Here is a 16,339-nt window from a genome sequence, read left to right as displayed (position 1 = left end):
CAGCCGAGGCTGGTGTGAGATGCCTTGAGGACGGAGTTACCAAGTTTCGGAGTAGTACGGCGGGAGGGGCGACCCTGGAGCCGGGCGGCCGGGGCAGGTGGCGGCGGGGACCCGGAGGCAGGAAGCGGCGCGGGGCAGGGCGGGCAGGGCGGGCAGGGCGGGCGGGGCGGCCGCCGAGCAGCAGGGCCGCCGAGCAGCAGGGCCGCGGGCGCCCCGCCCGGGCTGGTATGCGGCCGCCGGTGACGCGGGAGGCGGGGTCACGTGACGCCCGTGGAATGCCAACAATGTAGCGAATGTCCCACTTGGGTCTGCGCGCTGGAACCTCGGCGTGAGCGCCCCGGGAAGATGGAGCCGCCGCCGCCCGCGCCGCCGCCGCCCGGGGCTCCCCCGTGCCCGCGGGGCCAGCAGCCGCTCCAGCCACTGGCGCCCGGTCCCCCGGCGCGCGAGGCCCCGGAGCCGCGGACCGGGACGCCCCGGAGGGTGTAGACCGCGCCCCAGGAGGTGAGGGGGCAGGGGCGGGGGGCGTGGGGCCCGGGGCCAGGGCGGGGCGGCTGGAAGTTTCCGCGGGCCGGCGGGGCCCCGGGGCTCCGGGCGCCCACCCTCGGGCCGAGGCTGCGGGAGGGGCGCCGGGCTCGGCGGGGCGGCCGAGGAAGTTCGTCCCGAGCGGAGCCCTCGCCCTGCCCCCACGGCCCCCGCCCGGCCCGGGCCCGGAGCCGCCTCCGCTGGCGGCGCGTCGTCGCGGGCCGTCCGGAGTTCGCCGAGCGGGGGCCGTGGGGAGGGAGCGCCCGGCCGCCGGCGCTGCGCCGCTTTGTTGTGCGCCGGGCTCCCGGCGGGGCTGGGGCGGCCCGAGAGGCCGTCCGCGCCGGGGGCACCCGCTGCGACGGCCCGGGCTGCTCCCCGCCACCGGGGCCGGGCGCCTGCCTGCTGGCGGCCCCGTAGCATCGGGGTCCGCGCCCTGCTCCGCCGTCCACCGAGGCCGCGCCGTCGGCCCCCGGGCCGTGCGGTCGTCCGCTCGCAGACCGTGCGGTCGTCCCCCGGGGCCGCGCCGCCGTGCCCCGCGGGCTGTACGGTCGTCCCCCGGGGCCGCGCCGCCGTCCGCCGCCGTCCGCCGGGTCCCCCGCCCCGACGGCGCCGCCCGCAGAGCCGCAGCGTTGCCCACCCGCGTCGACCCCTGCAAGTTCGCGTCCCGGGTCCTCGCGGGTCGCGGCCGGGAGAGCGGCGGCCGTTGCATAACACGCTCCGCGTGCGCCCCAGTTTACCGACTTTGCGGAGCTCGTCTTTTCTGATGCAACCTCACGTGCGCCCGGCTCCCCGCCGGACCCCGGCCTGCCCGTCACTCCTCCGCATCCTGCCCTCGGAACTTGAGGACGAGCGTCTCTCGGGGTGAAGTCCCGCTGGCGGGGTTGGGCGGCGGCGCCAGCCCGGAGCGAGCCTGCCGTTCGTTGGACGCGAGCCCCCGGTGCCCCGGAGGCGGGGAAAGGCGGACAGACCCCTGCGGGACGGGGAAGCTCCCCGGGAGGCCGGGGCCGGGTGTCCGGCGCTGCAGGCAGCACGTGCTGACCCCTTCCAGGGACAAGTATGTTGTTTTCTTGCAGTCATGACCGTGGAAGTGTACTTTCTTTATTCGTGGATTTATAAAGACAAATCCTAAACGAGGACTTGGACGTTTTCACAGCTGTGTAGGATATAAGGGTCGGTGCTCTAAAATAATAGTAATCCGCCTTTGAAAAGTTGCGCAACGGTACTCAAGCCAGAGACTGTCCATTCGGCGGATAAAAATTCGGTGGCCAAACAGCTCTCTTCCCAAAGTATTCGGCAAATATGTGAACGTTTTTAAAGGGAAGTTGGCCCGCGTTTTACTAAGAAACTTAAATGTACTAAAATTTGAATGTAAAGTCACAAAACGTGTGTTGTCTTTGTACAGGTGTCCTGCTTAAACTTTAAATTAGTAGATAAGGGGCCTTCCTTTAATAATGGAGAAAGCAATTCGTGGCTTGTTATAAGGAAATTTGTACTTAGTAGGTCTTGTTCCATATCGTCGACTCTCAGCGTAAATCCCTTCCATGATGGATCACGATTTCTGAGTGCTAAATCAAGAGACTAAGCCGCCTTGTATCTTTTACTTTTTTTTCTTTAGCAGCTGTTGTAATAAGGTAGTAACAGAACAATCTTCCAGAAGAAGAATGCAGAGACTGTTTAAGAAAGTCTGTTTTAAATTATAATTAACAAGATACTATGTTATTCAGCATCTCATAACATTTGGTCTCATTATCCAGATATATAGAACACTGTTTAATGAGTACACCAGCATTCCTTTGATATTAAAATTGCTAAGCATTTAATACATCTCAAAATGTCAAGTAATTTAAAATGGTATCTGAGCAGAAGACATCATGCAAAAGTACTAAGGTGAATTACTAGAATCGTGGAATTTTAGAAAGGATTCCCTCCATCTTTTTGGAAATAGTTTTGACCTAAGTGTAAATTGGAACTGTACATATTTCTTTCCTTAGCAAATCACAGGGTTGATGGGAGGGACTTTCCTTTGGTGGGAGGGGAATGTTTTTACAATAAGGTGCCTTGTTATTTTAAATGCTGTGTTGTAAATAGCCAGCCCTAGGCTTCTAAATCCCACTGTGTGTGTGTGGGGGGGGGGGGGCAGGTGGTGAAGCTGATAAATTCACCATAAACACATAGGAAAGATTTGGGAAAGCTTTTGGAGGGGGCTGGGTGTTCTGCTTTGTATTAGATAAACCAGACCAAGTCTGTTTTTCAAAGGTTGCTTTTATATTTTATTTCATAGTTATGATGTGAAATTTCTAAGCAACATTCCCTACTGACTTTAAAAAAAATGGCTTGAAATACAGAAGATAACTCCGTGCATTTACTTTGTCTGGACTGTAAATCTGCTTTAAAAAGGAGCACCATATCCTGATCAGCAGAATGAGGGGCTTGGGCTTGGTAATCCTGAAAGTGACTGATTTCCAGCTCAAAAAATTCTCTGAATCTCCTTCCTTTTTACAAAAGCCTATTGCTTAATAATTCCTCTGGACAGAACTGGGCCTCTGTGGCACAAGTCCAGGTGTCACCATTCCCATTATACGTTGGGTGGATGATGCTGTGTGAACCAGGGCTTTATTACACAGAGCATCTGTGAATGGCTCCTGGTGTTTGAAGATAGCCCTGCTGGGACCACCAGTTTCACTAAGTCCAGCTATTCTCTCAGTATTTTTAAAGCTGATGTTATTTGATTTATAGTTTCATTTTAGAAGTCTTATTCAAACAAAGTAGTGTTGGAAATAAAGATAAGGGTTGTGATACTGAAATTAGGATAGAAATTTGACATTACTTAATGTTTATCATTCACTATTGTGAAAACCTTATGTTGCTTACCACGTAGGCATGTCAACCTAATTGTGACAAAGGATTTCTTAATTGAATACTTTTTGTTCATGTACTAATATTTGACATTCATAGGAATTTTTCTGGAGGACAAGTGAAAAATCTCTTATTTTGTAGCACTGGTTTATATTTGTTGTTAACTAATCATTGTTCTATTGTGTAGCTTGTAGATTCTATAACCTCTAAATTAGCAAGGACGGTAAAGATTTTACAAATTTTTAGTTGGCTTTTGAATGGCTAGGTCTCTAGAGGTATTGGCCTCCCTGCCTCCAAGCAGTTTTCCTGATTAGGAATGCTAAGGACCAGAGAGTTCCATTACTAATTAACATTACCTTACCTCACTCTTGTGTTTTCCTGAAGTGTACCCAGACAGTACCTGCCCCCTCCCCAACATTATCTGCCTATTCATCTTTCTCTTCTATGTTTGAGCCTTTTTACAGGAAGTTCCAGACTCTAAGAATAGCCTCACACTTCCTTCATCAAATCATAGCCTTTTAGACTTTCCAGTTCTGGTGAAACAATCCTTTCTCTAGTAGATTTTCTCCAAATAGGCAAGTGTATCGGGATTCTTTGGATGGTCCACACTATTACCTCTGTCCATAGCAGTGACTCTTTCTTTAATGGGACTCTCTAACGGGACTAGGATTAGTCCCTAGGGATCAAGGACTCCCTAAGTGGTATATGTCTGAAATTTGGAGGGGAAGGAAGCAGGGCTTTCTCAGAGATCGAAAAGCCTTACTAGGGTATGGAGTTGAAGATAAGGAGACCCATCCTGTACGGTTGCTCGCTGTTAGGAATGCTGCAAGTAATGGATGCTAACTTTGTCTACAGCCTGATCATTCCTTGTGGTCATCTTGAGTACAAACTTCTGTAGCTCCATTTTTTTATGCCATTGTTCATAATGCATACATACATGTACCATAGATAACAGGTACAGAGCCAACAGAGAAGGTGATGGTTTGTTTTTCCTCCAGATTGTAAGCTTATTTAGAGGGGAGACCCTGTTCTACCTCATAACATCCAGTGGAGTATTTGGCATACATATGGTGCTTCTGAATCCACTACAGCCTTGTGATTGCACTATTTATTGGAGTTTTCTTGGATCCCCAGAGGAGTGTAATCATTGATTTCTTCAAAGACCCTCATTATGAGGGGTAGCCACTGTTGTCTGGTTTCCTGGCCTGAGCAGTACTGGAGAGGTGCATCAGCATGGTAGTCTGTGATTCTTACATTCATTCAGCATCTGGCTGGAGCCTGACCCATCTGCCTGATTTAGTTTCAGCTTTGCTAGTTAATTATAGTAAAAGAATATGATTTAAATAATTCGAGTTTTAGGTCCAAGAAATACGGATTTAAAAAATGCCAGTGTTTGTCGTCAGTGTGGGTCTTGAGATACATGGGTTTGGTTGATTCTTTGGTTGGTGCTTTTTTTTTTTTAATTTTTTTTTAATTTATTTATTTATGATAGTCAGAGAGAGAGAGAGAGAGAGAGAGACGCAGGCTCCATGCACCGGGAGCCCGATATGGGATTCGATCCCGGGTCTCCAGGATCGCGCCCTGGGCCAAAGGCAGGCGCCAAACCACTGCGCCACCCAGGGATCCCCTCTTTGGTTGGTGCTTGATGTGTGTTTAGCATCCATCCTTGATGTGGGTTCATGAAGCACTAACAAAAATTAGAATGAAAGTTCATGAACATTTGATAGCACTTTCCAGGATTGGAATTGGGCTTGATAGGGCCAAATTAAGGGATACTTCAAATAGAGTTCTCACATTTTTACATGAGCCACCTATACTAAGTAGTTGTCTCAGCTCCAGGTTTGAAAATGAGGTGTTTTTGAGTTGTTAAATTCTGGCGTCTGACAGTCTCTTTTAAAGTATATTTAAATTGATTGATGATGCCAAACAAATTTCCAAAATTAGATTTACTTTGTGTGATACCTCTTTTTTTAAATCCACATTCATGAGGCCTTAGGGTCATATTTAGAAAATTCTTGATGAACGAACTTACTGAAATGATATAGTAGGGTGTCAGAGTAGCTCATTTCCAGCTACAATCTTTGGTGAGTATTCTCGTGAAGAATTCTTTCATAAGATCATAATTTGGCCATGAAATCAACTGTCTTCAAACTAAAATCTAAAATACAAGGTCTCAAGCTGAAAAAATACATTCATTCTTTATGGGATTGAAGGAAAGTTTCATGCTTTCCAGATTGTTCAGGCAGGAACACAGTTTACCCAGCGGTGCTATTTTACATATTCACTTTCACATATTACATATTCACATTCACAGAGACAGGGCAGTACGTGTGGTAGTCCTAGGACCGCTGCTTTCTGTAAGACGATGGTGGGAGATGGAAAGAATATGACAAAAGTGTGTGGTGACCTCCTACTCCCACCACATGGAGGAACTTTTCCCAGGAGGTGTGTTTATGGGGTGACACTGAATCATTCTTTCAACTTCTCTGTATGCTTGAAAATTTCTATAATAAAATGTTGTGGGGGAAACAGAAAAGAAAGCAGGCCCTCTGATCCAGATTCTGGTTAAGGGCTCATCCCCTTGGCATTTCTTGGCTAATGCATAAATACACCTGTGCTGGCTGGCTTTGTAACTGGAATGTTTGTGGGACACATGAGTGGTTACAACTCCCGGTATCTGAGGAGCTCAGCTCTTTGGAAGCTGCCCCCTGCTGTGTGTTTCAGCCTCCTGGTGGTAGGGGTGACTGTGTGCTTGGGAGGGCATAGGTGGCACCTGGCAGGTTAGACTCCACTCTGTGAGGGGACTTTGCCTTACTGGCAGCATCCTGTCCCAAGGTTCGGTCTCTGCATGTGTAACTGTTTAGAAAGGGAACAATTCTTCAAATGCTAGTTAGTTAAATGTTAATAGATGATTTTTCCCCCATTTTTATATGAGTGTAAAATGTATGTAATACTTATCATTTTATCCATTCATAAGTGTATAATTCAGTTGCATTAAGTACATTCACCTTGTTACTGCTGTCATCACTACAGTCTATACTCAAAGATTTTTCATCATCCAAAAAGAAACTGTTTGCACTAAATAATAGCTCCCGGTGCCCCTGGGCCCTGGTCATCTCCATTCTGCTTTGTCTCTCTCAGGTTGCCTATTCTGGGCTCCTCATGTAAGCAGAATCATGTAGTATTTGTCCTTTGTGTCTGGCTTATTTCACTTAGTATAACATTTCCAAGGTCTATCCATGTTGTAGCCTAGGTACAGTTTCATTCCTTTTTTCTGGCTGAATAATATACCGTAGTTTTAAAACTTTATATAATAGTCATGCGTGAACTTCATGTGAGAACATTTTATCTGGGCCTACATCTTACACTTCAGAGAAAGAGCGCTGCTGTTTACTGAGGGTCTTTCATGTGCTCAGCCTAGTGCCAAGAGTACTCTTGCACTGCCTTTAGATCTCCAGCAGGTTTTGTCACCAGCTTAGAATGGAGGGGATGGCCCCCGAGTGGCAGGTGGCTGCATGTATTCAATCAACAGGTGCTTTTTGGGCCTGTGTGCATGTACATGCCAGGCAGTGGGTGCAGGTCCTCCCGCCCCCACGGAGCTTACAGTTAAGGTGATTGAAGATGAAAGTGGGCACGTCAGTCATTCATCGTACACTGTGATGAGGCTGTGAGTGAACACCACAGTCTTTGAGGTTGGGTGGGTGGGGAAGTCCTTCTGTGGAGGGAGTTTTTATTTTTTTTAAAAGATTATTTATTTATTTATGAGAGACACACACACACATACATAGAGAGAGAGGCACAGAGCCCGATGTGGGACTCGATCCCGGGTCCCCAGGACCATGCCCTGGGCTGAAGGCGGCTCTAAACCGCTGAGCCACCCAGGCTACCCTGCAGGGAGTTTTTAAACTGAGAAAACTGAGAATTCTAGCAGGCATAAGTGAACCAGGCTGAGAGTAGTATTTGTTCCTAGCAGAGAGAATGGTCTTGTTAAGTTCCAGAGGTAAGGAAGGATTTGTTGCTTTTAACATGTCTCTGGTCATCCAGATAGAACCTGATCCTGGCTGGTTGGGAAGCAGTCAGCTTCTGGAAGCTCAGGTACTGCTCAGAACTGACCATCCTAGGCCCTGCTGCAGGCACATGTTTCAGACATCAAGTCTGATGACTTAAGTTTTTCCCTCTTCATGCTTTTCTTTTTTAAAAAAGAAAATACTTTAACTTTTCAAGCGTACTTATCAAATAGTCTTCAAAGAGGAGTCACTTGGAGTAAGCATGAAATACCTACATTTCTACATCCAGTTTGGAATCTTTCCCACTAGCCAATCTGACCTTTAACCTGGTCGTGTCTCTTGACTTGAATAAAGCCTTTTCTGTCTGATTCTGAGTCCTGAACTTATTAGTAATTCTAATAATTAGCCAGTGTGTTGTGCATTACAGATGAGAGTGATCTCACATGCAGTTTCACCTGTGATCTTCAGAGCAGCCCTGTCAGGTAGACAGAGAAAGGCTTGTTACCTAGCAGGAAATTGAAGCTCTGAGAGGTGAAGTGCTTGCCCAGATCACATGGAGCTCAGTGCCAGAGCTGGGGGTGGAAGCCAGGCTTCTCACCACCAGTTGCTTTTTCCTTTGCACCGAAACGGCCATATTCCGAATGCCTCCCCCAGACATGTCTGTCCTTACCTCCTGAGAACTGCCCTCTTCCATCCCCACCAAGGCGTCTTTCTTGATGCTCATTGTCCAAGTGGTTGTCCTGGCTCAGAGAATGGGACTACCATCAGCTCTGGTCTCTAAACCAGAAACTTGGCCTCCCCTTTCCAACCAGTCCTCTAGTGAACATCACCAACCCTATGGGTTCTATTTCTTAAGCTATTGAATCTACCCATTTTTCTTTGTTCTCCAGCTATTCTTCTATTTCAGATCCCCATAATTCTTTGGGTAAACTTTTGTTACGTTATCTAAGTAATTGATTTTCTTGTTTGTCTCCCATCTTAAACTGTGAACTCCTTAAAGTCAGAGGCTGGTCATTATTTTCTGCTTCCCTGAGACCTAGTAAGAGGGTCACCTTGTATGGGCCTTACATGTAAAAGGGCATACCTCACATCATACAAATGCTCACTTATATGAGGGCATGTGTAGCCTATTTGGAGACTCCGGACCACTCATGGAATACCTGTACAACAGTAGAGAATCATCTCCTGAGATAAAGCCACACGGTGTGCATGTTATGCACATATTCTGGAGAGTATACATGATCACTCCACTGTCACCTGCCTCAGAAGTCCAGTTCCAACTCTCCTCGTAATTCAGACTTTACCTGTCCCCCTTCACCTGGGGTGTGTGTGATAGACTGTGGCATCAGTCTATTTAGGATTGGGCCAGGCCACTGCCTGCAGAGCTCTGGAAGCTCCCCAGGCAGGAGTTGCTCATGTTGTACAATAACATAGTAACAATTTACTCGAGGAAGGGGTACATTTTTATAATTCCAGAGAGGTACTTCATGAACCACTAGGGCTCTGCCAATAACTACACAGAAAATATTTGATGTGGTGGTAGAAGCAGTATCTTAGAGCAGACGACTGACTCACTCTTCAGCTCCTCATAGCTCTGGGGCTGGAGCCATAAGGCAGCAGCAGTTTGCAAAAGCCCCAGACTGGGAATAACCCAGATGTCCTTTGGTGGTAGAATGGATAAACAATTATGTTCGTACAGTAGAATATTACTCAGCAGTGAAAAATGGCAAAACTCTTGCTGCATACTGCTGTATGAATAACCAAACAGTGTCAACCAAAATAAGCCAGACATGTAAGGTACAGACTATGGGTACAGGTAATTCCATGGATATAAAGTTCAAAAACTGGTCAAACTAATCCTTGGTGTTAGAAATAGTGAAGGCAGTTCCCCTTGGAGCATTGACCTGTGGGGGCTGAGGGCTTCTGTGTTGTAATGATACACTCTTTGATCCAGATGCTATTTATAAGGGTGTGTTCTTTGTGAATATTCATTGATCTTATGATTTGTGCACCTTAAGAAATATATGTTAAATAAAAACATTCCCACCCCCCACCAAAAAAAAAGACTTCTTCACTAGATTTTAGCAACTTTACGTTTTTAGAGTGAATTCAGAGGGCTTTCATCAACCAACCAGGGCCTCTTTCACCTGTGCCTGTCTTCCCTTCTCTCTGCTGGTGTAGCCCAGCAGAGAGGACATTCCCCGCCCCCTCCACCATCTTGGGTTGGGCATTCTCACAGCTTTTTTTCTTCATGTGGACCATCTCTTGTGGCCCTTGCCCTTTCTTAGTGGAGTATGAAGCAGCTCTGTACTTTCTTTTCAGTCTGTTGATGTCATTTGAGGGTAAAATGAGGCTTACCCTAGACTGCCACTCATGCCAGTTGGGAGGGATAGGAGTTCTCCACTCACTTACCTAACTGCTGAGCAGACAAGTCACTAGCTAGGTAAATGTCCCGCCTACTGGTAGTTCCCATCCATGTCTTTAAGCCCAAATGTCTGGCCAAGGTGTAACTAGCTCCTGAAACCCCCTCTCCTCCCTCCCTGGGATTACTGCACCTCATCCAGGCTTTCTTCATCTACCTGGTATGTTGCAGTTGTCCCTTCCAGTCCACCTTCCAGTTGGGCTCCAGACTCTTTAAACAGCACTTTTGGACATATCGCTCCTTGGCTTACGCAGACAGTGACTTGCCACCATCTGCAAGGAGTCCAGACAATTAAAATGGCCTTGAAGGTCCTTCCTGGTGGAGCCCTGTGCACCTGCACAGCCTCATCCCTCCATAACTGTCCAGGAAGAGCCTTTACGACACAGATGTAAATGTGACGGGTGGGGCCTGTCCCTCTGCTCCTTTGCATAGGCTGTTCCCTTTGGCTGGAATTCCATTGTTCCCTACACTCAGATTCAGTTATCTCTACTTCAGAGCTTTTTCTGGCTTTCTCCTTTCTTCTCCCATTTGTTAGATGACTTTTCCCCCTCCTTTCAGGCATCTCTTTTCCTTTGAAGCTGTTTTTTTGGCTACCTCACCTTTACCTTGCTGAAGGTGGGATTTTGTTCTTGTTTGTACTAGCAGTCCCTGAGACTTAGTAGGCTTTTGATGAATGTTCGCAAGGTGGATAGGTGGGTGGATGGGGCGTAGGTGAGTAGATGGTACAGGAAGGTAGAGGAAGGGTGAAGACATTTTGACAGTAAAGAAACCCTCCCTGATTATTTATTGTGAAGGGAGTATGATTTATGTCTTGTGTATTTCAAAAAAAGGAAAAAAGACCCCAAAGATTGGAAACAAAGTGATGTTTGAGAGAGACTCCTGCCTGTTCTCAGACATAGCGAATCACTCAGGATTCTCCCTACGTGCTTGGCAGCTCCTTGAGAATCTCTATTTTTGCTGGAATGGGAATTCATGGTTTTAGAGAGTTAGGTATTTCAAAACAGATGCTTAGACCACGAAGTCACTGAAAATGAGTGTGGTTGCAATATGCCCCGTTTTACACCAATTAAGCAGAGCTCTGGGCTTCTGGCCTCCTGCCAATACTCTGGTCCAGGCCCCAGGGAAATCTCAGCAGTTCTTGGATCTAATTGTTCACTGTCTGCATAGTCTTAAAACAGTCATTTCGGTGACTTTACTATGTTAGATGTTGTGTATTGAGGTATGGATTTCATGTTGAAAAATGTATTTAGTCTGCTTCTTACTTTCTAAATAGAATCTTCCCTCAGATTCATCGAGAAAGAGATAGCTAGAACCTTTTAAGAAAAGAATCTTCCCACCTCTAAGAAAAAAAATAGTAATTTTAATGTAATTTCTTCAGGTTTACGGGCATATATGTATGGTTATGAAATAGATCTACATAAGTAAATTCACATAGAACGCTTAGAGCCTGGCACATAGTAGATACTGGGTAAAAAAAAAAAAATTTTTTTTTTTCGACATGGCAAAGCCTGTGAAGCCAACTTCCATCTTATAGTTCTACAATTCCTTACTGAGAAAATCCAGATCTCTCTGCCCCCCTCCTTTTAAAGACTGTTTTTTTTAAATCAGTTTTTCTTTGTTCATTAAAATGCAAAAGGACTTATCCTTTGCAGTTTGCTCATTGAGTTCTGTGGATTAGAAGGGGTGAAATGAGTGAGGGCAAAAGAGGAGGGACAGGTAAAAGGGGCCACCACAGCTTCAAGTATGAGCTCAGAGACTGTGTAGGCCTTTGCTTTTGCCACTGGTGGGCATCTGTGCTCCGGTGATGATAGCTAATTACACAAGTAATAATAACAGGAGTAGTAGAAATATGGTTTACCAAAGATGTGATATGTTCCAAGTGCTACTGAGCCAGTTACTTGCATGGTCTTACTCGGTGCTCACTACTGCCCTCTTACCGAGTGTTGTCATCTCTTTCACCCAGGGAGGGTGAGGGAAGTTAAACGACTAGTCCAAGGTCACCCAGTCACCTAGTGACTGGAGCTGGATCCTGCTTCCAGTAGAGCTGGCCGCTAAGGGCAGTATCAGGTTGGGCTTCATTTTGTTTTCTGAATGCAAGAACAACAGAGTAGTTAGTGAATTAGGCCTCAGGTAGGATTAATTCACTATCAGAAAATGGCTTTGTGATATCTAGTTCTATGTGTAGAAGCCATTTCCATGCTGAAGTAGTAGATGATCTATACGAATAACTTTTATCGGTATAGCCACTCATCAGTACTGAAAGAAATCACCCACATGCTTTTACCAGTCCCCTTCCATGTAAGTATCAGTTTCTACCAGAAAGGTATTTAGGTCACAATGCTGATAAGAACTTGACCACTTTATAAAAAAAACAAGAGAGTAGTTACCTCCAGAGTCTCAGTAACACATTGTGTTAGAACTGCTTTAAGTTGCTAGATAGGACACCTTTAATGTGACAAGTTTTGTAGTATCTTCCAGGAAGTTTGGGAGGGCTTTATAAGGAAAAATTTCCAAATTTTTGGAAGGACCACAGGTTCAGGTGGGGGGAAAGGTCAGTAAAACCACGAAGAGACAAAGGTGTGGGCCCTGAGCTGGGTGGTAATTAGGGGCGAGCCAGAAATCCAAGACTTCATGTAGAAACTTTAACCCTAAATACTCAGGCTTGAATTTCAAAATGAAATTCTATTATGATGAAGTATTTTAAGTGAGCTATCAATTGTTAATACTACTTACTGTTCTTGCCTGAGTTACATATTTCTAAGTCAGTATGAGCTTGTGGAGATTTACTTTATTGCAGATTACATATTACAGGAAACATCTTGGGACAGCCCTAGATGTCACGTGTGCCAACCAGTGTTGAACAGTATTTTTATCATTTCTGAGAGGTGTTGTGTTCTTTCTTAATCCTTCCTAGTGGAATATTTTCAAGATCATTGTCCATTTCTGAAAAGTATTGTTAACAGTTTGTGCAAATCACAAATGAATATGTTCTTTCCATTTTCTTTTTCAGATAGTGACGATCTTCAAAATGAAGACTCTGGAAAATTTTGGGTTCTCTATAGGAACTACAAAAATGGAAGGAAAGAAAATTTTCAAAAGGAAATTGTTTTGAAAGTATGTTTACAACTAACTGATACTGTTGACAGTTTTTTTTTAAATAATAAAACACTTTAAGAAGATTGTATTTATGGTAAAAGGAAACTGGACTAACAATGAGGCCAAAGACTTTTCCTGCTACGACTTATTCTGGAAATAGCCGTCAGCGACTGCAGGAGATTCGAGAGGGCTTAAAGCAGCCGTCCAAGTCTTCTGCTCAGGGGCTGCCCGTGGGACCAAACAGTGATGCTTCCCTGGCCACCAAGGTCCTGGGGGGCAAGGATGCTGCCAGGCAGCAACAGCAGATGAGACCTACTCCAAAGTTTGGACCTTATCAGAAAGCTTTGAGAGAAATCAGATACTCCCTGTTGCCTTTTGCTAATGAATCCGGCACTTCCGCAGCTGCAGAAGTAAACCGACAGATGCTGCAGGAACTGGTGAATGCGGGATGTGACCAGGTGGGTGTAACTTCCCTGAGGCTCCTGCGGTGGCAGTTACAGTAAGTAGTCCGTCTAGCACAGTTGAGACAGCCAAAGAGCTCGTGGTTGCCACTTGAAGGCTCTGAATTGCTTACATAGAGAAGTGTGTATAGGCCAAAACCTGAGACCCTTCCAGTGTGCCATTGCATGGTTTTCCACCTTCTCTCCAGAACTGACTTCTTGGTTGCTTTTCCTTTTCAGGCCAGACCTGGACATTTCTGAACTCTAGTGAAATTGTACCTGTGTATTTTCTGTCCTGTCCTTGTGAAGTTGAGAAGGGCTTTCACACTTAGCCCTGTCTTTGAGATTGATTTGGGCTTACTCTGAGCTGTCATGGGGAAGGTACTGGCTTCCTTGTTTTTGGTTTGTGCATTTTTTTGATTTAGCTAACATTGATTAACATGAATTAGCTCTTCTTAGACTCTGTTTTCTCCTATTTTAAAAAATGGTATGTATACTGTTATAGGAGACACAACTCTGTTAAGGAAATGATCAAGCTTGAGAATCATCAAAATGGTGACAACATAGTCTGACTTCTCAGTTGCTTAAGAATAAGGGACACATAAATGGAGGTGGCACCAATAATATATAAATAAACAACTTGTAGCTCTATATTTATGATCCTGTGGCGATTCGCATAGCCACGTAAAACACAGGTTGAGAGGCAGGACCATGTAAAAGGGAATTAGTGTTCAACCCGGTAAAAATGTATTTAGTAAAATGTAACTGGTAAAAATGTAATTGCCTTATAAAAGGACTTCTGAAAGCTAATGCTTTGTTATACATCTGTCATCTTAAAAGTCACAGTTTCATGAAAATGGAAATCAGCTAGGTATTTTTTGCTGCCTTGGAAAACTAGTAAGATTTCATGCTCAAAGCAACATCAAGATGGCTTGAGCACTTGTACTTTCTTAGAAATAACCTAATTACCTACTCCTGGCCTCACAGTCACAGGAAAAGCCTAACAATGCCCTCTTTTATTTCCAAAAGCCATATCAACCTTCTTGTTGTAGTTGATTACCACAGAATTTAACTAGAGAATTTATATTTCTCAGATGATATGTCTGTGAAACTAATCGTGCTATTTTGTAGGGCATTTCCTTGACACTTTAAGATATACTAGGATTAACTTGTGTGAAGAAGCATTGTTATGTTGAGTTGCTTTTATAAAGCACAGGATCATGAATAATGTGGTGCAGAGTGTTTTAGCAGTGGAAGCTGACAGCAAAGGCATGACCTCTCTCATTGTGAAGATATGAAGTTAAATACGCTGCCAATTGCTATCCCCTGACAAACAGAACTTGATGGTTTTGAAAGTAAGAAGGAGCAGTCCTGGGGAAATACTAGAGTAAGAATGCAGATACTTGAAAACCAACAGCAAAGCCTAAAATCTTCTATAAATCACTTGCAAACAAAAGAGGTAATCAGAGCAGGGCATTCTTTGCAGTTGTGTTTCAGCTGTGATAAAAAGAAACGAGTGAAGCAAATAATCCAAAATACAGGTGGGAACTCATTGTGGCAAAATCCATTAGTGATAATTACAGTGCAAGAAATAATGAAGCCATTGCTGTATCCAAGACGGTAAAATACAAAATAGAGTAAAATTAAGGATCATGACACCAGTGATCTTCCCATGAACATTTAATTTATGCTAATTGCTAGCAGAAAGGTCTCCATTTGTCATATTTAATGCCCCTGAAATAATTCAATCACTTTGGTGTATATAGTGTTACTTGATAAAGTAAAACAGCTCTGCCCTCGCCCTTACCCTCTGATTTGGACTGTTTTTGGTCTGTATACAGGGTACATTTGCTTTCAGAGAAGCCTGGTCAGAACCTCATTATGAGAATCCAAATAATGTGAGTGCAAACCATCAACAGAACCTCTAGAGCTGTGTGTGTCTTCACTAAAGCAGATTATCAGATCCAATATGATAGGTATAGAGAGTAGCTAGTATTGCAGCTTTTCATTTTCCTTTGTCTTCTACTGTATTGCCTTTTAATTTAGGTTTAATTTTTTCTCTTGTACTTTGTTATTTTTAACCCTAATACTAATCAGAATGGCAGTGAACACGTTTTCTCAAGATCTTAACTGGTGAAATACACTTCTATATGCACTATTTTATCCATCACATATGTATGTGCATACATTTTTTCCTGTGTCATTTGACCTGAGATTTAATGAAAGTATTTACTTGAATATATATTTTCTTTTAAACTTTTTATTAAAATAAAATTTACGGGGCAGCCCCGGTGGCTCAGTGGTTTAGCGCCGCCTTCAGCCCAGGGTGTGAACCTGGAGACCCGGGATCAAGTCCCACGTCTGCCTGCGGCTCAGGGAGTGATCTGGGGTCCCAGGATCGAGTCCCACATCGGGCTCCCTGCATGGAGCCTGCTTCTCCCTCTGCCTGTGTCTCTGCCTCTCTCTCTCTCTCTGTGTCTCTCATGAATAAATAAATTTTAAAAAATCTTTTTAAAAAATAAATAAAAATAAAATAAAATTTACATAAGAAAAATACATGATTCTCAAGTGTACAGCTTGGTGATTTTAGCCCAGTGAATGAATCACACCCATGTAACCAGTATGTGTGGGTATATATTTTTTTTTAACTTTTTTTTTTTTTTTTTTTTTTAAGTATTCTCTATACCCTATGTGGGGCTTGAACTCATGAACTTGAGATCAAGAGTCACATGCCCTTTTGGCTGAGCCAGGCACCCCTGCCTGGGGTGTGTGTGTGTGTGTATTTTAAAGATTTATTTATTTATTGTGAGAGAGTGCCTGCATGGGTGTGGAGGGGAAGGGCAGAGGTTGAGGCAATCTCCTGCAGACTCCCACTGAGCATGAAGCCAACACAGGGCTCAGTCTCAGAGCCCTGAGGTCATGACCTGAGCCTAAACCAAGAGTTGGATGCTCAACTGACTATGCCACACAGGTCCCCCTCCCACCACAGGATACAT

General features: G+C 45.0%; 1 protein-coding gene across 1 annotated transcript in view; it reads left to right on the top strand.

The window, feature by feature from the left end:
• The first annotated feature begins 285 nt into the window (after positions 1–285).
• Positions 286–16,339, top strand: part of LATS2 (large tumor suppressor kinase 2) — a 74,244-nt gene continuing 58,190 nt past the window's right edge. The window contains 2 exon segments of the mRNA XM_055317409.1: positions 286–501; positions 12,818–13,361. Coding sequence (XP_055173384.1) covers positions 13,020–13,361 — 342 coding nt within the window. The 5' untranslated portion in view covers positions 286–501; positions 12,818–13,019.

Source organism: Nyctereutes procyonoides, unplaced genomic scaffold (assembly GCF_905146905.1).
Source record: "Nyctereutes procyonoides isolate TBG_1078 unplaced genomic scaffold, NYPRO_anot_genome, whole genome shotgun sequence".
NCBI classification, from domain to species: domain Eukaryota; kingdom Metazoa; phylum Chordata; class Mammalia; order Carnivora; family Canidae; genus Nyctereutes; species Nyctereutes procyonoides.
Note: the sequence above shows the minus strand (reverse complement) of the source record. Positions and strands in the feature narration are given on the sequence as shown.